The sequence below is a fragment of the Alternaria atra genome (assembly GCF_907166805.1).
Source record: "Alternaria atra isolate CS162 genome assembly, contig: 25, whole genome shotgun sequence".
NCBI lineage: Eukaryota > Fungi > Ascomycota > Dothideomycetes > Pleosporales > Pleosporaceae > Alternaria > Alternaria atra.
In genome coordinates, this window is record NW_025091323.1 from 2330692 (window position 1) to 2351284 (window position 20593).

Here is a 20593-nt window from a genome sequence, read left to right on the forward strand (position 1 = left end):
CAACCGAGGCAGAAGAAGCATTAGTCGTTCGAGTTAAACCGCAAAGCTCTTTTGGGACTTGGCGCGGGATCGACAGTCCCACTATCCGCCACCAGCGGCTACCCACTCACCAGCACCTGCCACTATCTAGACGATTGAGGGGACAAACATTCTTTCATCACCCTGCTGCTGACCACAGCTTCTGACCGCCGCCCACCCTTCATCATCGTGCAGACCACCCATCATGGCTGCCGACAACCAGGGTACCGAGGAGCAAATCCTCCAATGGTACTCAAATCTCTACAGCCGCCGGGTCGACCTGGTTGGCGACTTCGCGGGTAGTGAGCGGTTCCTCGTACACGGCGAATCACTTTTGCTTCAGTGCTTTAGCGACCCACATATCGATTTCGATCCTGGATACCAATTACTACACGCGTCGTACGCTGTTGAGAAATTCCTACAGGGTCTCGTCTCTCGAGCCTGCAACTTCCATATTGCTTTCTTCGACGAACATCAAGATCTTTGCGTACCCCAGGATGCACCACCAGCAATCAGCGAAAAGTACCTACTTGCACGAGCAGCTATTATTCGCCATCTCAAGGTCAACCTACCAGATGTTGTTCCAGAAATTGAGATCAATACCTTTCCATCAGTATCTTCAGATGCGTTTGCCGAGTACCTACAGGCTACAGACATTTACTTCGTCTTGTGTCATGATGGAGCCTCGTTCACTGATATCCGTAAGAGATTGATCCTACAGAAGGATCTCGACTCGCTTCAGAGCGAAGACCGCGATGTGCAGGAGCGCCAGCAAGAGTACAAGACTTCTTTCCGCAGTTTCATATACAGTATGATGCAGCGGGGATACAGTGCTGCGCTTGTAAACGGACTGGAATGGGCCGACACCAAGGTCGTTACAACTGTTCTAGAGCATGCCCGTTCGATGACACTTGATGTCTCATCAGCTGTAAGTACACTGCAGCACTATCAGGATCATCTGAGTAGTGCTACCTTTGCTTCGATTCTCTGCTAATTATCTGGTTTAGGAGCCTCATACAAACAAGAGATTGACTGACGTCGTCGATCTATCGCATATGCGCGGCTTTTTGCAGACTATCAGAACGTCGTGCGATCAGCTTCTAACTGAGCGTGAATACCTGACGGTACTGGTAGCCTCGAAGCTGGCAGCTTCGCACGCCGACCTGTCGTCTGTGCTGCTGCAACATGCAGCACTACTTTCAGAACTTCCTCTGTCTGATCGTATTATCAAACATCGCGACATCCCGGACGAAGTCAAGTCCTTCATCTTGGATTTCTGCCACGAGGCACGCAAGTTCATTGGTAGCCCAGCATGGGCAGAGGCCTTCAAGGGTCATCCAGATTGCGATCTCGCGGATTTGATCGATGGTCGCCTTCTCGCATCGTGTGCCCGCAACCCCACAACGGAGCCCAGCGAACACCTTCAGACCCTACTCAAAGCCACAGCGGCTTTGGATGCGCACAATCTTCCGTCTCAACCAAAAGCTTCTTCCACAGCAAGTGAAGACTCTACTGCAACCAACGGTAACGATGAAGCGACATCTACGTACAAGGTTCTACCCTTCTCGAATAGCATTTTCGACCCACATCTGTCCCCTATTAAACTAGACGTATCAAAGTCAGGAGGCAAGGCAGATACGACTACTGCCAACATCTTCCGCGAAGTCACGCATTGGCACAACCAAAGATCGCTAAACCAAAAGACAAAGGTTGTTGTGGAAAAAGACCCCAAAATAGCGAAGAAGGCTCTCCGTCGAAACCAGTTCTTCATGGCTGAGATGACTACATACGCCGCCAGTCTGACGAACGCTGTTGGTAAAGTGCTAGACCCAGAGACTATCACTCTCGGCGACAAGTCGAAAGCTGGCCAAGCGAAATCCATGACACCCACCCAGACAATCGAGAACAAACGACCAAAGCAAACGTCAAGGCAGAGCACCAAGAACATCAACGCATCAAAGGAGGCTATGCTTGCCAACATTGCCGCAAGCTCCAAGCGCAAAGACGAGGAGAACGCGAAGCAATGGTACCAAGCCTGGACAGTCTCATGCGCAGGCCTCGAGAAGCAGGTCGACTTAGCTTCAAGATACAACAAAGCCAGGCAATATCTTGCCGACCGCAATGCGGCCCAGCGTCAAGTCATTGGTCCTGATGTTCAGATGTACATGCTGAACGTTCTTCTGGAGATGTGGGTACGTTTCTGCCGCGACGGTGCCAAAGAGAAGGGCCTGTATGTCGCCGCACTCCTGTTCGACACTGCGCGAACTCTTTGCAATTACGTAACTGTAAGCAAGACCATCGCGAAATGTCTTACTATAACAGTGGAGCGCCTGAAGCTACCAACGCTGCAAGTTCCAGCAGAACAAGGTGATCGGAAGCTGCCCTTCAAGTTTGTAAGTTGAACCATAGCTTCACATCGCTACTGCAACTAACAGCCACAAAGGTTCTAGACGAGACTGTCGTATCGGACTTAGCCTTGACTCTTTCTCCAGAGGAGTTCCAGCTTCTCCATTGTGGACCATACTTTGACCGTACGATCGATTCGGCACCAGACTCCCGCGTTCCCTTTGAGCCAGATGCGTGGCAACGACGTGTGCTAGATGAGATCGATGCACGCCGCAGCTTGCTCGTTATTGCGCCGACCTCAGCGGGTAAGACGTTCATTTCGTTCTACGCCATGAAACAGGTCTTGGAGGCGAACAATGACGATGTTCTTGTCTATGTCGCTCCCACCAAAGCTTTAGTCAACCAGATCGCCGCTGAGATTCAGGCTCGCTTCTCGAAGAACTACAAGTACAGTCAGTCCGTATGGGGCATTCACACACGAGACTACCGGATTAATAACCCTACCGGATGTCAAATACTCGTGACAGTTCCCCACATCCTACAGATCATGTTGCTGGCTCCTAGCAACGCGAGGAGTTGGTCCGAGAAGGTCAAGTGGATCATCTTCGATGAAGTTCATTGTATTGGTCAAGCCGAGGATGGCCTGGTCTGGGAGCAACTGCTCCTCATGGCTCCTTGCCCCATCATCGCCCTCTCTGCTACTATCGGCAACGCAGAATCTTTTAACGACTGGCTTTCAGCCACCCAAAAAGCTGCTGGTAACGAATTGGTCATGGTACAACATCCGCACAGGTATTCTGACCTTCGGAAGTTTGTGTACTCACCGCCCGCCAAACGTAATGCAGCCAGCTATCTGCCACTTCCGAGCAGCCGTTCGTTTGCACAGCTTGGGTTGGACGAGCACACGGACTTCGCCTTCCTCCATCCTGTAGCTAGCTTGATCAACCGCACTCGCGGATTGCCCAGCGATCTGTCTCTCGAGGCACGAGACTGCCTCACTCTATGGCAGAGCATGACCAAATACCAGACAGCTGAATACCCGGTAGACAAGTCTCTGGATCCCTCCTCAATACTGCCAACAGTCATCAAGAAGGCTGATATAATCAACTGGCAGTCTGGTCTCAAGAAGCTTCTGACTGCTTGGATGGCTGACGATAAGTCGCCTTTTGCTGAAGTCCGCAAGGATCTTAGCAGCTCATTATCTGGCTTACAAGAGCACCAAATGAGCGAGGATGCCACCGACGACGGCGTAGGCAACGAGGGGCAATTGGATGAGCTGGGCATGGAGATCAGTCACGATATCTCCAGCATACTTCCTTTGCTCGCTGATTTACAACAGCAAGATGCACTTCCGGGTATCATCTTCAACTACGATCGTGCGATCTGCGAGAAGATGTGCCAAACGCTCATGAAGCAACTTGTAGATGCCGAGGTCGCCTGGAAGGAGACAAGTCCAAAGTGGAAGATCAAGCTGCAACAGTGGGAGGACTGGAAGAAGGAGGTATGTTTAGTTTCATTGCCAACATATTTCTCAGCAATACTAACGGTCAATTAGGTCGCGAGACGAGAGAAGCAAGGTCTTCGTGGAGATGCTTCCAAGGGCATGACCAAGCAGGATCAGATGAAAGAGGCTGCCAACGTCGAAGTCAGCGCCTTTGCCTCGTTCGATCCAAACAAGCCCCTCGATGGATTCCACTTTGCAGACCACAAGAAGTTGTCGCAAGAAGAGTTCGCTGTACACGCGAAAGAGTTACGTTATCGCGGGGTCGACGAATGGCTCATCGATGGTCTCATGCGCGGTATAGGTGTCCATCACGCTGGTATGAACCGAAAGTACAGGTATTGCGTCGAGATGCTCTTCCGAAAGGGTTACTTGCGCGTGGTGATTGCGACTGGTACACTTGCTCTCGGTATCAATATGCCATGTAAGACTGTGGTCTTTTCAGGAGACTCGGTCTTCTTAACGGCACTCAACTTCCGTCAGGCCGCTGGTCGTGCCGGCCGTCGAGGTTTCGACATGCTTGGAAATGTCGTCTTCCATGGAGTGTCTCTAAGCAAGATACACAAGCTCATCAGCTCCCGACTACCCGATCTCAATGGACACTTCCCCATAACGACAACTCTCGTTCTGCGTTTGTTCACACTGTTGAACTCGTCCGAGAACGCGCCATTCGCCGTCCGATGCGTCAACTCCCTACTCTCACAGCCACGACTCTATCTTGGCGGCGAGGACGCGAAGATGACAGTCCTACACCATCTGCGCTTCTCGATTGAATATCTCCGGAGACAACATCTTCTGGACGCCCAAGGTGTACCCCTGAACTTTGCGGGTGCCGTATCACATCTCTACTTTACAGAGAATTCGTCGTTTGCCTTCCACGCGCTACTAAAGGACGGATACTTCCACGAGCTCTGCGCTAAGATCGACACGAACAAGGAGACAGTTTTGCGCGAACTCATGCTCACGATGTCGCATCTATTTGGTCGACGTCATTGTCGACAGGCCGATGAAGAATACGTACGCGAGATAGTCAAGAAGAGCCCGTCGCTTGTGTTCCTACCTTCGATGCCAGAACACGCTGCGAACGTGTTGCGCCGTCACAATAAGACTACACTCGATATCTTCACAGCTTACGTGCGCACCTTCGTTGATCAACACGTCCAGGAGCCGGACAACACTCTACCATTGACAGATGTTACGGTCGGTGGTGATGCCTCCTCGAAATCAGAGAAGGCTCAGAACCAGAACGTGAAGGCCCGTTCTGCATTCGTTGCTCTTTCAGGGTACGACGACAAGTTCGAGTCCATCCACGACTTGTGCAGCACTAGCCGTTCTGGTGTATTCCTTGAAGAAGCTGTTGTGCCTCACGTCGGTCTTTATCCCGAAGACTCCGACCTCCCGCTGAACGCTTATCTGTATGATTTCTTCATGCACGGGGACGTCAATGCTCTTATTACAGCTAACAAGATCCGTCGTGGAGATGTATGGTTCGTCCTGAACGATCTCAGTATGACGCTTGCTACTATTACTACGAGCTTGTCGAGCTTCTTGGGTCTCGCAACGGAATCCGATCTCGACTTCATCGACGTCCGAGGTGGTGGTGACGATGTGGAAGAGGACCGAGAAGACAAGATGCTGCCGAGTGACACAACGACAGAGGCCAGCGCAGCCACGACCGCTTCGTCAAACAAGGGTCCTGTCAAGCAAGAGTTGACAATTCAACCCAAGAAGAAGCTCAAGAAGAAGGTCGAAGAGTCGTGGGAGGATGAGATGGGCAGCTCTTCCAGTGAATCTGAAGTAGAGGAGAGTTGGGATGCTGAAGACGATGACGAGAAGAAGGAGCCGCCCGCTTGGGAGGAAGGTGAGGGCTTGTTGAACGTACTGAAAGCGTTCAAAGCTCTGAAAGAAGACTTTGACACGAAGTTCAAGGCTATGTGGGCTTAAGTCTGGCAGATTGTTGGGCCTGTCTTATTCTGTCCATACCGTAAACATTAGGGTTCCTACCACAATAAAAAGTCCACCAGAATATCATTCTGTAAAATCGTTATGAGGCTTTATCTCATTATTTCATTTCATTTCATTTCATTTCATGTCATCGTGGTAACCAATAACCCCTTATCATGGCCGCGGTGGCACAAACTTGACTACGTTCTTCAACAGGTCCGTACCTGACTTCTCACAAGCCAAAAGTAATGTATCTATTCCTGGTATACGCTCCAAGTCATCTTGAATTTGCGGTCTTGCTCTTATGATTAAGTCTAGCGTGTGCTCTGTAACGATGGGCGGGGCAGCAGCGGGCCGTGCAGGATTAAGTTTCCGCGTTACGAGTCTGCTGAAGGCTAAAAGCTTTGAACGAGCGATACGTGAGCCAGGAGATAGTGATGCGCTTTGTGTTGCAAATGGCGCAGAGGTCGAGGCTGAAGCGGGAGCTGTACTCGTGATGGCAAGGGCGTGATTCAACGATGGTTGTTGCGTCGAACCTGCTTTCTGCTTCAAAGGTGTTGGCAACGGCTGAGGTGTCTGTTCCATCTCGCTTTTTACTGGACTCTCGGCGCGTTTGCGTTTTGTGCCAGAGCTTACACGCCGTCGGCTTGGGCTGCCAAAGTCTAGGGATGGGAGTGAATCTTCCGAATCATAGGAGGAGGTGCTGTCATCGGATTTGTTGCTGTTTTCGTCCACGTCGAGTTTTGTTCCTGCCATTCCGAAAGATAGGCCGGTGCATAGTTGAGGTGTTCTGGGAGGTGCAGTGTCGAAAGCTGGAGAGGAGTCTGAAGAGGTATCAATTTCAGCTTCTCTTCGTGTCTTTGAGCGATGAGGTGTATGTGGCAGCTGGGTATCAGGCTTGGATGGTACGGACTTTGCTGTTTTCATTGGCTGCTCGATACCGTTCGTGGTGAGGAAAAGCGAAATGACCTCAAGCCAGTCGTCACCGTACTTGGCCTGTTGGACCTTTCCGATACCCTTTACTGCAAGTAAAGCTTCGGTATCGCAAGGCTGCGCACGAGCAACTGACTCTAGCAAGATATCGGAGATGACGCGGTATGGCGGTATCTTTCTAGTTTCAGCTAGAGACGCTCGACGAGTAGCTAGCTCTTCGTATAGTGCCTGTGAGAGGTGATCGAGAGACTGTGCACCGGTTTTCTTAGTTTGTACCTTCTTCGGTACTTTGGAGTTGGTTCCTATCGTACCACTCTTCGCGGGTTTGACACCGAAGAAGGCTTCTGTCGTGATGGTGGTACCGTCTCCGACGTCCAACAATATCGGATCGTCTCTCGACGCTTTCCCACTCGGGTACTTCTCTGCGTGAATCGGCATTGGCGGTGTAGGCTTCATGGCAAGTCTCTTCGCATTCATACATCTGTAAAGCATGAAGCCCGCGTATGCATCGCCAGCTGCGTAATTGATCTGGTCCTTTGACAATGGCTTGCTCCAATTGCTCGTTCTTACATCGCCCTTGAACAGAGGCAGACCGAGCTGCTCTTCAACTTGATGCGCCAAGCTCACCAGCTTGACAGATACCAATTCCGGTTTCCCAGGGCCAAACTTCACCAAGCGGTATAAATGGCTCGATTCGACAGCGCCTTTGGGTTCGAGTCTGAAGAAGCGACTCAACCTGGCGAAGTCCGCTTTCAAGACATTTACACCCACCTTGCCAATCTTAGGATCCTCGAGGATGCGTTTTAATGTCGGCGCGATGATGTCTTCGCTCGTCTTGCCCGGATGCAGTCCAATGTGAAATAACGCGATCTTGTCCTCGGTAGCAATTTGAATGAGTCCAATCTTGTTCTGCAAATCGTTCTTTTTCCAATCATTCCATGGCCACTCCATGTCGAATCCAATGACGGGCTCATCAAGGAATTGCTTTGCATAGATCTCAGATTGCGCTTTGGTCTTGCTGTAGAGGATATCAACCTCCTTATCTCCAGGGCCTCGATAGAGACGGTGGCTCCACCATCGTTTTGGTGCAGCTTGCGTAGATGAGAAGCCGTAAGATTGGAGTGACGAGGCCTTGGATTTCTGTGGTTGTATGCAGTACGCGAGTGGCCAATGCGCCTTCGGTGTTTTGACAGAGTCACTCGCGGCCGCAACAGTGTGGGTAGAGCTCGCCATTGAAGATATACAGTCTTAATAGAGATATCGTCCAGACCCGAGTCGCCGGCGAGTAATGGTTGAAGGCATATTGGATGTTTGATCGCGTAGCATCCATGCAACGTGGCGATCGGCGCTAAGAAGCACAGACTGCCTCCTACGCGTATTCACGTGTAGCGTTTCTAGCGTGTTTAGCAAGCCCCTTGTCGCTTCGCGACATGAGGCTGCTCCTTCTTCACCCGTCAATGTTATGTCACATTCTGTCTGGGATCGCCGTTGTGACCCACTGAATCTGAGAAGCTTCTCACACACGTCTACAGCCGTCTTTTTGCTCCATTCTCGGAGGTTGACACCTTGGCGAAACGTTGACAGCTCTGCAGAGAACCTCACTGCGTCACCACCACCACCGGAATGCTGTCTGTGATTCGACGTGAGATCTGATACTACTGATTGTTCTCATGACCTGCAGTCTTGATTCTGAGTCAATATGTTCTTAGACGATACTCACACAAGACGCCATTCGGATGTGCTTTGAAGACCCGACAATAATCGGAAGGAAAGGGGCATGGCACAAGATTGGCATATACTGACTAGATTGTAGGCATTCTCGCATGTACTCTCGTCGTCTTCACCTACCACAATCTTCAACACGGGCTCTCCAGTGATTAACCAAAACGTGCGATCCTGGTTCTGCTTTAGGCATTGTGGACATGGTTGTTGCCAAGCCGTGACAGCTGGGCTCTCACGCAGTACCCGTTTCATGCGCATGCGGAATACCCTACGTAAGCACGATATCTACCATCAGCGCTAAGCGCACTGCGACAGACTATGCCACGGCTTAGGAACTATGCCTTGGGGCCGCGTACTTCGATAAAGGTGATATATGTAGGCTGATAGCCTCACTTCGGGCCGCCTCTAAATCCACTGTTGTCCTATCTTGCATTTAAACATCTTCAAGCACTTGTTTATAAACGAAAGTCATCGTCATGTATTTCTCCACATCAGTATTTGTAGCCGGATTGATCGGTCTTGCGCAGGCGCAAGTACCATCAGGCTTCACACCTCAGGCTACCACTAAACTCGAAGTCATCTTCAACTCAACCATGGTCAACACCGCAGGACAGCAATTAGCGAAAGCTTGTAAGTCTCTTAACTAACCTCAACTGAGAAAGCATTTCTAATCCATTTAGCTGTCGCGACACAACCACAACTTGCATTGTCCAGCGCTATGATCGATGCAAGCCAAACATACATGTTTGTAATGCTCGATCTCGATGTACCGCCCGCGAACGGCAGCACAGAACGCCGCGTATTATTACACTGCATGAACACCGGATTCAAAGCAACGAGGCAACAACTCATGGGCGCTGCCACTCTGCTCGCATCATCTGAGAAGGGCCCGGCAGCGTATATCCCTCCAGGCCCTCCTTCGACCGACACAGTCGCACATCGATACGTACAACTGCTCTTCCAGCAGCCCTCAAGTCTCAATATTCAGGCATCGGCATTCGCTGGAGTACAAGATCGTATAGGTTTCAACATCGAATCGTTCATGTCGCAGAACGGCGTGAGCGCGCCGCTTGCGGCAAACTTCTTCCGCGTAGATGGAAGAATAGCTGCAACGGCTAGCGGAACCGCTGCAGCGGCAGGTGCGTCGGGTACTGGTGCTATGCCAACGGGCACACCACAGCCTTTCACTGGTGCAGCTGGCGAGGTCAATGTACCGTACGGAACGGCTGGTTTGCTTAGTGGCATAGCTCTTTTCGCGGTGCTGGTACTATAGTTGACCATTATGTAGATTTAACGAAAGTCACGATTTAGATGAACTGAGACTCAATGACGAGATCAAATGTTTTCGTGAATGTGATGCCATAGCTTAAATTCATGCTACGTTTTAGCCCCTTGGTTTTCGGCATGATGAGCGAGACCAAGAATTGTAAGTGAAAGCATATGGCCCGTTGGCGGAAAGGATAAGGCTAACTCATCGCCTTATCTGCGGCCACGATACTGTAGTACTTACTACTGCTTCTAACACGCAAACGCTTGCCGTACTTGATCATGATAAGGAAGACTGCCGACGCAGCCATACCAACAAAGGCTGCAGAGATGAAGCAGTTTTGATAACCCAAGTCCGTTAACCACGGAGTGATACTATCTTTCATTAGCGCTGAAGTCTGCAGAAGCGTTATATAACTTACCCGTAACTTATGGCGAATGACATAGTGTTGCGAATCAAGATAACCGTCACGATTGCATCGCCACTGATGTCGTGGTAGCTATCGATCATGTAGTTCACACTAAGTGTGACACCAACAGACGATGTGAACGCTACACATCCCATAGCAAAGACGAGCCCGAACCAGTGTACGCCATGCGCAGCACCAACACCCCAGAGTATCAAGAATGCCGGAACCATTACCAGGCACACTGCGAAAGGCCATAAACGATGCTCAGCTTCCATGACACCATTATTTCGACGCGCAAGTTTGATCGTCAGCCAGTCGCTGAAGCGTCCTGAAAAGAGCGCCCCAACGATGACTCCAATGCAACAAGATACGTAACTAAGACCGACCATAGAGGGCTTGAAGTTGTATCCTGGTCCGCCAAGAATGATGGAAGCAGTGGCGTTTAAGACGTTGAACCAAATGAGGTAGGAACCATAGCTGAACCCTGCGTAGAAGATAACGGGCCAGCTAAGGTACATTAGACTACGCTTTGCGCGCTCGAAGACGTTCGCTCCTGGAGATGTCTGCCATAGAGATAGCTTTTGGACAAAAGTCTTGGTTGACACTCGCATATCATCGCTCACGTTGGACGGCGAAGTCGTTGCGTCAGTTTTCTCTTGGTCCACTACCTTGGATGGGTCTGTCTGTGAAGAGTAGCTAGTGATAGCTATCCCCTCGATCTTGCGTGTGTAGTTAGTCTCTTCCATGAAGAAAAACAAGAAGATCAACGTCACGGCAAGGAAGATTGCTGGCCAATCTAAATATAGGTGTACGAAGTCAGTATATGCATCATATGCAGTTCGTACAGGGATACTTACAGAAGACCCATTGCCAGCCTTGGCCTTCCGCAATAAATCCTGAGATGATGGGAGCGAAGTAGTTACTTCCGGCTAGCGAGAAAGCGTAGAAGCCCATGTATTTACCGCGCTGGTGAGTAAAGTATACGTCGGTTACTGAGATCTCGGGCAGAGCTTCGACCGGAGCGACAAAGAAGCCCATGACGATACATCTGGCTATCCATTCGCCATTGCTTTTGACGTACGCGCTATGGAGGTCAGTTTATGGACACATTGTTGCACATGTATCAAACATACCTCCAAATACTGCATCCTATTGCACCAATGACTGATATCAGAAACGTAAGACGCTTCCCGTACCGAAGAGCGAAAGGTTGCCAGAAGAGCAGTCCCCACCCAAGAAAGAGGAACATGTACCCAGTTCCCTCATTCAGCGTCGACACAGATACACCGGATGCTTCAGATAATGGAACAAGAACCGAGTATACTGTTGACACAGCGATGCCCACCATCCATGTATACCTTCATATTCAATCAGACTCGTCTCCGTTAAGTTATAGGGTGCACATACAGATTGGTACATATTGATGATGTGAGCTTGCGGCGTGGAGTCCAGTTGAGTGGATCATCGGGATCATTCGAGGGCGCTGGATCAAGAATGATGTCTCCGTTGCCGGCATGACGAGCTTGCATACTGTGGTCCAAGTCGACCAGATGCACGGTTCCTGGCACCGAAGCCATTTCGGTCGAATCTACCCTAGCTGTCATCATGGTGGTTACATGCTAGAATTCAGCGAACGATATGAATCTGTTATGAATGGTGAACTCCTGGAAACGGTTGCCTCAAAAGCAGTGTACAAGAGTGGGGTGCATGCAGACAGAACCCCAGGAGCGGCAGGCTTACCTACCCTGGTTCACTCCAACTTGGAGTTCATTATAGAGCCCGCGTGTTTCTTATCACAATTCCTCGTCTCCAGCTCGTTTCTTCCAAGGTTTCTGATAGCAAGCTATGGAGATGACCACTCAAGTGTCTTGCGTAGAGGCCGCCTATCTCCGTGCCTTCCTAGGTTTACACCGGCTTCCGCAACTTAGCAAGTCCATGCGAAAGGGACCAGCAGTCGAAATACCAAGCTCAACGCGGGGAAACGTTCGCCTGATAGGAAGTGGAGACACCGCGCTCATTGGGAGATAACCGGATAATTGGAGTCGTCGGAGCTGGATGCAGTAAGGAGTCGTTCGCTAGCTGGTGCGAGACCATGTGTGATGACGCGCTAAGGGCCGCTCGTCGGCATCTATTCCGCACTCTCAACACCAACTACCTCCTTATCGGCTTTATCGTGTTATCACCACTGCCCTCGTACGCGAACACGGAATCTTTCCGAAAACCAAGTTCACGGGATGTCTTGCGGCGCCACAAGAGACAATGTTCCCATCTTAGGCCTAGCCTCGACAGTGACGACTCTGGTGCAGATAAGACCAGCATGATGGTTCACACGATTGATGATGTTTGAGCACATCTGCATTTCCCATCTCGCTATCATTCTCTCCACATCAACATGGCCATTCATCCTTCCGAGCTCGCTATAGTTCAGCCCAAGGCTGTTCCCCAAGGTACACCGGATTACGAGAAGAAGAGAGCATCAATTCTTGAAGCCTTTGCGGAAAAAGTGCCTCGCGAACTACGCCTGTCTTCAAAGATTTTCACCAATCCACCAAAAGATGTATCTGAAGTACCAATTACCTGTGGTATACTCACACCCACCGAGATCGACATCACCGAGCAGTATGACGCAGTAGGCCTTGCCGAAGCCATTGCCGCACGCAAGCTGTCAGCGGTCGAAGTGGCCACTGCATTTTCAAAACGCGCTATCATTGCACACCAGTTGACGTGCTGCTTAACGCAATGGTTCATGGATGACGCTCTCAAGAGGGCGCAAGAGCTGGACGACTACCTGGAAAAGAACGGAAAGACGATTGGCCCACTTCATGGAGTTCCTATTAGTATCAAAGAGCACATGCCCATCGCCCGGACTTATTCGTCTCAAGGCTCGTTTGCGAGTACTGTATTCAATGATAAAGATTGCCTACTAGTGTCGATGCTAAGGAATATGGGGGCGGTGTTCTACTGCAAGACAAACCAGCCCCAAACGATTATGCATCTGGAAACGACATCTCACTACGGCCGGACGTTGTGTCCTTTCAACATCGATCTCAGCGCAGGTGGCTCATCCGGTGGCGAAGCTGCACTTGTGGCAATGAAAGGATCTGTACTCGGTGTAGGGACAGATATTGGGGGTAGTATAAGGGGCCCAGCCGCGTTTTGCGGCATCTATGGATACAAGTCGACTTCTTACATGTTACCGATGAAGGACTTCATCGCACATGCATTCTCAGCAGAACTCAATATTTTGTGTAGTACTGGTCCGTTTTGCCGGAGCTTGCGAGATATGGATCTTTTCATGACGACTGTTTTGGGTCAGAAGCCCTACTTGCTGGATCCGAAAGTAGTGCCACTTCCTTGGACGGGCTTGGCGACCGAGATGAGGAAGCCATTGAGGATTGGTATCGTCGAGAACGATGGCTTTGTCGATCCTCAGCCACCAGTAAAGCGCGCTATAGCATGGGCTCGTGAGCGTCTCTCGAACCGTCAGTATTCCGACGTTGTTCAAGTGAAGCCGTTCATGCCCTATAAGGCGCAAGAAGCATGGAAACAAATCCGACGTATGTACTGGCCAGGTGGCGGCAAACTAGCGAAAGAAGACATCATGTCTACAGGCGAGCCAGTACTACCCCTCAGTGATTGGATCTGGAAAGACGCAGAGCCTCACGGTATGCTGCATGCCGAAGATGTCAATGAGCTACGTGCCGCTCGCGACAAGTTCCGCTACGAATTCGCTGACAGCTGGAATGAGCAAGAAGTCGACGTTATCATCGGTCCTGCATTCGTTGGACCGGCCTCTGCGCATGATACAGCGTTTTATTGGACATACACAAGCTTATATAACTTCGTCGACTACCCGGGAGTAGTTGTGCCTACGCCGATCAAAGCCAAGGCTAAAGAGGAGTATGCCGCGGACCACAAGCCATTGAGTGATGAGTGTAAGCATACCAAAGAGTTATGGGAGGGTTCGAATTTCGAGGGGGCGCCGATTAACCTCCAGGTTAGTGCGAGAAGATACCACGATAACGACTTGTTTGGGGCATTGGCGGTTTTGAAGGATATTTTGGATCTGCCTTAGTGTGTGGAGCGTAACTCTGCGCCCTACCCACTTCGCATTTCTGTATAACATATATATATATATATACCCGCTTCATACTCAATTATGGTGTTGATGCTGTGAAGAACCGCCATGTTGTAGAGTGCGAAGGTCTGAATGAGGGTTGACACTGGCTCATTGTAATTCAACCTTCCAAAATTCTATAACAAATATGTCTGTCACATATCCGTAGAGATGCAAGATGCGACAGTCCGCAGGATGTTAGTAGACAGGCGTCGATGTCAATGAATACATGGATAGTATTCGGTTCCAGCTTGTACAACAAATGGTTGGCCGCATCAAGACGTGAGACGAGGGCTGGGTATGGGGAAAGAAGATTGGGGTGCAGGAACAACCGAGGTGGCCGAAAGCGGACATATCGGTGCAGGGATGTCGCGTTGGAAGAAGCATGACAGAACGAGCCGTTGCTCACACGTCTTCGCCAACATTCGCAAGCGCATTCCCCACGCTCAAACATAGACGTATCGCTCCTCAACACGATGTCGCACTCATAGCGCGAATTTGCGCTCTCATCGCGCACCATGGATCAGGCACGTATCTCGGAGCTCAATCCAGAGCTGCCAGCGATCGAATCGAAGCAGTTCCGAGCGACAGTCACGTTAATATGGCCGTATTCATCATCGGCGCAACAGTTCGCCTTGCTGCTTGCTGAGCCTGATCTTCGCTTACGGCGCAAGAACGGACAAGTCAGAGCGCGCTTTTCTGGAGCCAGTGCGAAGGCTTTTGCGACAACAGGCGTGGGAATTGGAGACGAGGTGGTACTAAGCCTACGCGGCGCTGAGTTCGTCAAGGAAGGCGTCATCAGCACACCAGGCAAGAGCATCGAATGGGAGCTATCATATGCGCGGACCGTGGTAGTCCAGGTCTATCGCAATGGAACCGAAAGCGCAAACCTCGAACTCGTCGATGCCACGCCTACGCCTGCGCCCGGATCGCCTGCTCGTCGGCAGTCTGCAGCCAGTCCGCCGTCTGCCCTCGAATTCTCCTCTCCTGCTTTTCTCAAGCGGGCACGACTATCCGATGGCCCGTCCTTCCGAGCGCCTTATGATCCTTTGGCGGACGAGACGGAAGACGGACATGACAAAAAGCGGCGTAGGAAGTCGTACAGGGACTGGAAGGCGTGGACATACAGTGCAAGGACACCGTCGCCAGAGAAGGAAGATGTGACTATAGAAGATGAGCTCGAGTCTGTTGAAGCGTCACCCAGTCGGACAAAGCAACTTCCTCGCACTCCCGTCTCTCCTCAACAACCAGAAATGCTGTCCGTTGCAGCTGGGCGCTTGGACACCCAGGAGGACGAGACAACCGAGCCTGATACCCCAACGGACGAAGGGGCAAGAACTGTGCACGAATCGTTTGCCATGTCCAAAAAGGACGCCGATAATTACGACCTTTACGCTGGGCCTGACGAACATCCACCGTCAGATGCACAATACGCGTTTGGAGGCGACACAGAGATTGATACCGAACTTAACACCGAGGAAGAAGGCGCTATACATGATGAGGCCAACAGAGATAGCACGAGCACCACAGAGGCAGATACCGAAGAGCAAGAAGGTGGACAACTGGAGCGCGTTGATGAGGACGTGGTCGAGTTCGAGGCGTTCGCAAGTGTACACGCAGTCGCAAGAAAGGAACCATCGAGTACAACACAGGAGCAAAGCTCTTTAGAAGTCGTGGAAGTACCACCGGAAACAGAGCCTGGCCTGGTTACTGGCGCAAACAGGCATGTCAAGAATGAGCTTGCGATAGCTATGCCTCCTCCCACGCTGTCTACCTTTCCAGCTATCACTGCAGGCTTGTTGACCCCTATCGGCCGAGAGCCTGCAAGTCCAAAGCTTGCGCCACAAGACGCATCCAACCTCCCAATCCCGTCACCATTTCCAGGAGAGCAGGATACAAACTCTAGTTCCTACTTCGGCCATACTACTACTGGCGAACGGCTGGTGGGAGACGATGCTGTGGCGGAAGGGGAACAAGAAGTACCAAGCGAAGCAAGCGATATCGGCGAGACTTCCTTCTTCAGCTCAATAGGCTCATCGAGAGCTTTGAACCATGAGTCAGCCTTCACACCTGTGCGATTTACATTCGGCATGGACGCTGCTGGCTTTTCGCGTCCCATGGAGCTATCGTCGCCTCCACCAGAGGCCCAGCCAATCGAAGAACAAGATTCAAGAATCGAAGCTCCATCCTCGCTCACCTCGCAGGAAGGCCTCGATGGTGTTGCAGAAGCGGAAGACATATCTAAATTGCCCCAGAGCACACCGGAGGGCAAGAAATCAGATGAAGATGTGGAGAATTTGGCTACCACCAATTCCCAAGTCGCTGTAGAGAAACCAGGCGAGCCGGAAGTGATAGAACTTTCGGAGGAGGACGAAGAAGATGGTGTGAGTGAGACCGAGATGGATTCAATGACAGCTGAACAAATGATGCAATCGTTCGTTGCTGAACAGTCTGAAGGAGACTCCAGTACAGCAGACGACCTGCAATCTGTAAGCGAAACTCTCAAGGAAACCGATCATCAAGAACTACCTACAGGCGCGCTACCTTCAACAGCCACGTCAGCCATTGCTGATTTAGACTCCCCCTCGCACGACAACAGCGAAGCCGACTCCAGCCACGAACAGCAGCAGCTTCAATCTAGCCGACGCAGCTCCCCTACTCAGGACCAGTCCCCTACCATGGATGTTGATAGCCATAGTGAGTTTGTAAACCTGGATTTTGCGACCAAAGACGCACATACCCTTGACACAACAGTGGAGCAAACAGTCACTCACACTCAATCTCAGGAACTGGAACCTGATGCAGTACCACGTCAAATGCAGGAACCTTTTTCTCCCGTTGGCCATCCGCCAGAATCTATCTTCGAGGCTACTGATGACTACCTACAAGACGCTTTCCCGATGGAGCATGCGTCATTTGACCAGGAGCATGAGCAGGTAGCTGGCCTTGAGCAGGATCGTCAGTCAAATATCAAAGTGGAATCAATAGAAGAGGTCTCCATATTACAGTCGAACGAATTCAATACTCAACCAGCATCTGAACATAGCGCCCAAGCAGCTACTGAGTCTGCAAGCCAACATAATTCCACAGCGCCTGAGGATGACCAGAAAGTAGGAAGCATGGATGCTGTACCTGAACCGCCTGCAAGAAATACCAGATCGAAAGCAAAGACTGCAGCGTCACCAAAGAAAAAAGAAGCATCTATCTCCAAGCCCAATACACGATCTAAGGGATCTGTGACTTCCATCGCACGCTCAGTCGCTTCACCACCTAGGACACGCACCCGTTCCGCCTTGTCCCCATCACAGGAATCTACACAGACGTCTCCTTATAGTCTTCGCTCACAATCGAGGCAGTTTTCCCCAGCGGAAAGTTTTTCGACTGGTGCTACTGTGACTCTTCAGAAAAGCCCGCGCAAACATGCTTCGCAAAGGAGTGTCGACTCGAAATCTGATTTTGGTAGCTTTCAAACTCAGAACCATGACCGGATTGTTTCCAGCTTCCAGCCGTCACAAGAATTGGGTGCCTCACAGAGCAGATACTTTGACGTGGCTTTTGTGAAAGACTCTGAAGAAGAAAGTGTTCGGTCTGAGCACTCCATATCTACTGTGCATCCCCCCAGCGATACGGAATACAGGCGCCACAGCGACCCTGTTGATCGTGCTATTATTGAGGACGAAGACGATGAGGACATAAAGCCGCCATCCGCAACTGCGCCAGAGCTAAGAAGGCCAAGCCGAAAGACGAGGGGGAAGAAATCGGACCCGCCAGTGATCGTAGAGGTAGATACTGGTAGTCCTGCTCGACCTGGCTCTTCGTACGTCACACAGCTGTTACACAGCAGTCCAGGTATGCAACAACGTGTAGCACGATCGAAGGAAGCCTTAAACCCCAGCCCACGCAACGTGCGGAGAACGAGGAGAAAAGTATACGAGATTGATGAATCTGCAACGCCAGAAGCCAGTCAGAAAGTGGATGAGCAGACATCGTTCGGTGAAGGTGAAGGCAGTCAGGGCACGGTCGATATGGACGAGCTTATGCGCAGCTCACCACCTGCATATCCTAAGACCGATCAACGAATAGTTAAGCAGAGTAAGAAGCTCATCACTCCGAACGCAACGCAGCAAACTGCCATGGAGTCGCAGCCTAGTTCCGGTACCCATCATGGACAGGATACGCTGATGACACCTCAACTGACGCAAACCACGTCTGCGGGTCTGCGCTCATTCCAAGACGACAATGAAGCCAACACAGAAGCCATTGCCGCGTCACACAAACCCCAAACTACTGCCGTATCTTCAACACTGATCGATCCGTCCTCAGACGACGTCGACTCCAACACGCCCCAAGAACCCTCAGTTGGCCTATCTACGCCATTGGCCTATTACACCCCCCTCAAGGATCTCCTCTACTTCCTCAACCGCTCCTCTCAGTTCCACTCGGCCGCTAATCCCGACATCCTTGCTCTTGTTACCTCCCCCACGACACCAAATGAAAAAGCCAAAAAGGGACCAAAACACTGGTTCACCACCTTGCAGATAACCGATGCTAGCTCTTGGCCTCAGACAAGCACAGTACAGATCTTCCGCGCTCATCAGACTGCGCTTCCGGAAGCGCAGGTTGGCGATGTGATTCTACTTCGCGCATTCGCTGTCAAGTCGTTGAACAGGCATCCCACGCTCGTCAGCGCGGATGAAAGTGCGTGGTGTGTGTGGCGCTGGGGCAAACCTATTTGGGGCACGAAGAAAGGTGCATTTGGCGAGCTAAGGGCGAGGGAGGAGACTAAAGGGCCGGCTGTTGAGAGAGGAGAGGGGGAGTGGCGCGAGGTGGAAAAGTTGAGGGAATGGTATACGGCGAAGGTGCAAAAGGAGTTGGCGGATAAAGAGGAAGGGAGGGTCAAGACGAGGAGTAAGGATAAAGGAAAGGAGGCGGCGGATGTAGATGCGTGAGGGGCTTATGGGCTGCTGCGCGGCGTTCAGCGGCTGTTGGTAGGACAGGAAATGGTCATGGATATCGGCGCATTCATTTGTATCGGCAGGACTATAGCTGTATTCCATCTGGACGGCATCACTCTGAGGATTCGAAATGCATTGAGAGATCATTCATGTGTCTCATTGGTTTCTACCATGTTTCTTTTCATGCGATCGTATCTTCATAGCCCACACCTAAACCATGAAGCATAGAGCCAGCCTTCCGCCGAGATAGTCTGTGACTACTAGACCGATTCGTAAACCAGTTTTCCGTCACGGATGTCTTCGGCTACTAAGCTCACCCCATACTCTCATGGTCCAATTGTAGGAGACGTCTATTTCTCGTAAACCCAGTCGTGCTGAGCGGACTTCCAGCTCTGGACCTCGCCGTCCTTGAACCAGAGGGCAATTTCCTTCTTGCCGTTCTCGACGGAGTCGGAGCCGTGGCAGACGTTGCGGCCAACGTCGAGGGCGTAGTCACCACGGATGGTGCCGGGGGCGGAGGCGAGGGGGTTGGTGGCACCGAGGATGGAGCGGCCGGTCTTGACGGCGTCACGGCCCTCCCAGACCATGGCGCAGACGGGGCCGGAGCCCATGTCTAGACGGTATTAGTATTATGCATCGTTGTAGTTCGGATACGGAGGCTGAACGTACAGGCAATTAGACCGGGGAAGAAGGGCTTGTCGCTCAAGTCGGCGTAGTGCTTCTCGAGGTGCTCCTTGGAGGGAGTGACCATCTTGATACCAGCGAGCTTGAAGCCGCGGTTCTCGAAGCGGGTGATGATGGGACCAATGAGGCCACGCTGTTGAGCATTTGTTAGCATGTATGCTTTTTATATTTTGTTGAGAACCCCGCCGTCTCCATTGCAACAGCTGAATCACTGCAGCGATTCATTGCGACAATTGATTCAGACGACAGCATGGAGAGGACGCGTTTCAAGAAGCGGGATTAATACATACCTGAACACCGTCAGGCTTGACAGCGATGAAGCTATTCATCTATCAGTATACCGTTCACCGCCCTTCAGCTGCCCCTCGTCTTGGAATCGGAGCGTTTGGAGAATTGGACGTACGTCTGCTCGGTAGTCATTTTGGCGGTGAATTGACGTTTGAGTTTTTTGGTGAATGTAACTTGTCTTTACGACTTGAAGAGAGGAATCAAGAAGAAGGGGCGGACGTGTAGCTGGAATTTTATGAAGGGGTGGGGTATGGGCTGCCCTCGTTGCTGTCTAGTGGGGTAGCTTGCATAAAGTTATGCCTGATTTGTGCAAAGGAGCTGGACCCTGACCTTGGCGCTGCCTCAAAGTCCACATGGCATCTCGAGCGTTGAGGGTTGGCTGATCGATTGATGAATTGATGATATTCCG

The 20593-nt window shown here is 51.1% G+C and overlaps 7 protein-coding genes across 7 annotated transcripts; 4 read left to right on the forward strand and 3 right to left on the reverse strand.

Annotated features, from left to right (window-relative positions):
- Positions 1-223: 223 nt before the first annotated feature.
- ALTATR162_LOCUS5806 (uncharacterized protein) lies at positions 224-5809 on the forward strand (the record flags this gene model as incomplete). Its single annotated transcript, XM_043313426.1, has 4 exons — positions 224-946; positions 1026-2411; positions 2462-3865; positions 3920-5809. 4 exons carry the CDS (start codon positions 224-226, stop codon positions 5807-5809), a joined length of 5403 nt encoding a protein of 1800 aa, XP_043169361.1.
- Positions 5810-5983: 174 nt separating this feature from the next.
- On the reverse strand, positions 5984-7975 carry ALTATR162_LOCUS5807 (uncharacterized protein; the record flags this gene model as incomplete). Its single annotated transcript, XM_043313427.1, has 1 exon — positions 5984-7975. One exon carries the CDS (start codon positions 7973-7975, stop codon positions 5984-5986), a length of 1992 nt encoding a protein of 663 aa, XP_043169362.1.
- A 965-nt stretch (positions 7976-8940) lies between these two features.
- On the forward strand, positions 8941-9737 carry ALTATR162_LOCUS5808 (uncharacterized protein; the record flags this gene model as incomplete). Its single annotated transcript, XM_043313428.1, has 2 exons — positions 8941-9094; positions 9145-9737. The coding sequence occupies 2 exons, from the start codon at positions 8941-8943 to the stop codon at positions 9735-9737; spliced, it is 747 nt and encodes a 248-aa protein (XP_043169363.1).
- A 193-nt stretch (positions 9738-9930) lies between these two features.
- ALTATR162_LOCUS5809 (uncharacterized protein) lies at positions 9931-11747 on the reverse strand (the record flags this gene model as incomplete). The annotated part of the gene is made up of 5 exons (XM_043313429.1): positions 9931-10105; positions 10153-10936; positions 10998-11224; positions 11274-11498; positions 11548-11747. The coding sequence occupies 5 exons, from the start codon at positions 11745-11747 to the stop codon at positions 9931-9933; spliced, it is 1611 nt and encodes a 536-aa protein (XP_043169364.1).
- Positions 11748-12532: 785 nt separating this feature from the next.
- Positions 12533-14215, forward strand: ALTATR162_LOCUS5810 (uncharacterized protein; the record flags this gene model as incomplete). Its single annotated transcript, XM_043313430.1, has 1 exon — positions 12533-14215. The coding sequence occupies one exon, from the start codon at positions 12533-12535 to the stop codon at positions 14213-14215; it is 1683 nt and encodes a 560-aa protein (XP_043169365.1).
- A 560-nt stretch (positions 14216-14775) lies between these two features.
- On the forward strand, positions 14776-19206 carry ALTATR162_LOCUS5811 (uncharacterized protein; the record flags this gene model as incomplete). Its single annotated transcript, XM_043313431.1, has 1 exon — positions 14776-19206. The coding sequence occupies one exon, from the start codon at positions 14776-14778 to the stop codon at positions 19204-19206; it is 4431 nt and encodes a 1476-aa protein (XP_043169366.1).
- Positions 19207-19562: 356 nt separating this feature from the next.
- ALTATR162_LOCUS5812 (uncharacterized protein) lies at positions 19563-20316 on the reverse strand (the record flags this gene model as incomplete). Its single annotated transcript, XM_043313432.1, has 4 exons — positions 19563-19825; positions 19882-20029; positions 20187-20217; positions 20300-20316. The coding sequence occupies 4 exons, from the start codon at positions 20314-20316 to the stop codon at positions 19563-19565; spliced, it is 459 nt and encodes a 152-aa protein (XP_043169367.1).
- Between the last annotated feature and the right edge of the window lie 277 nt (positions 20317-20593).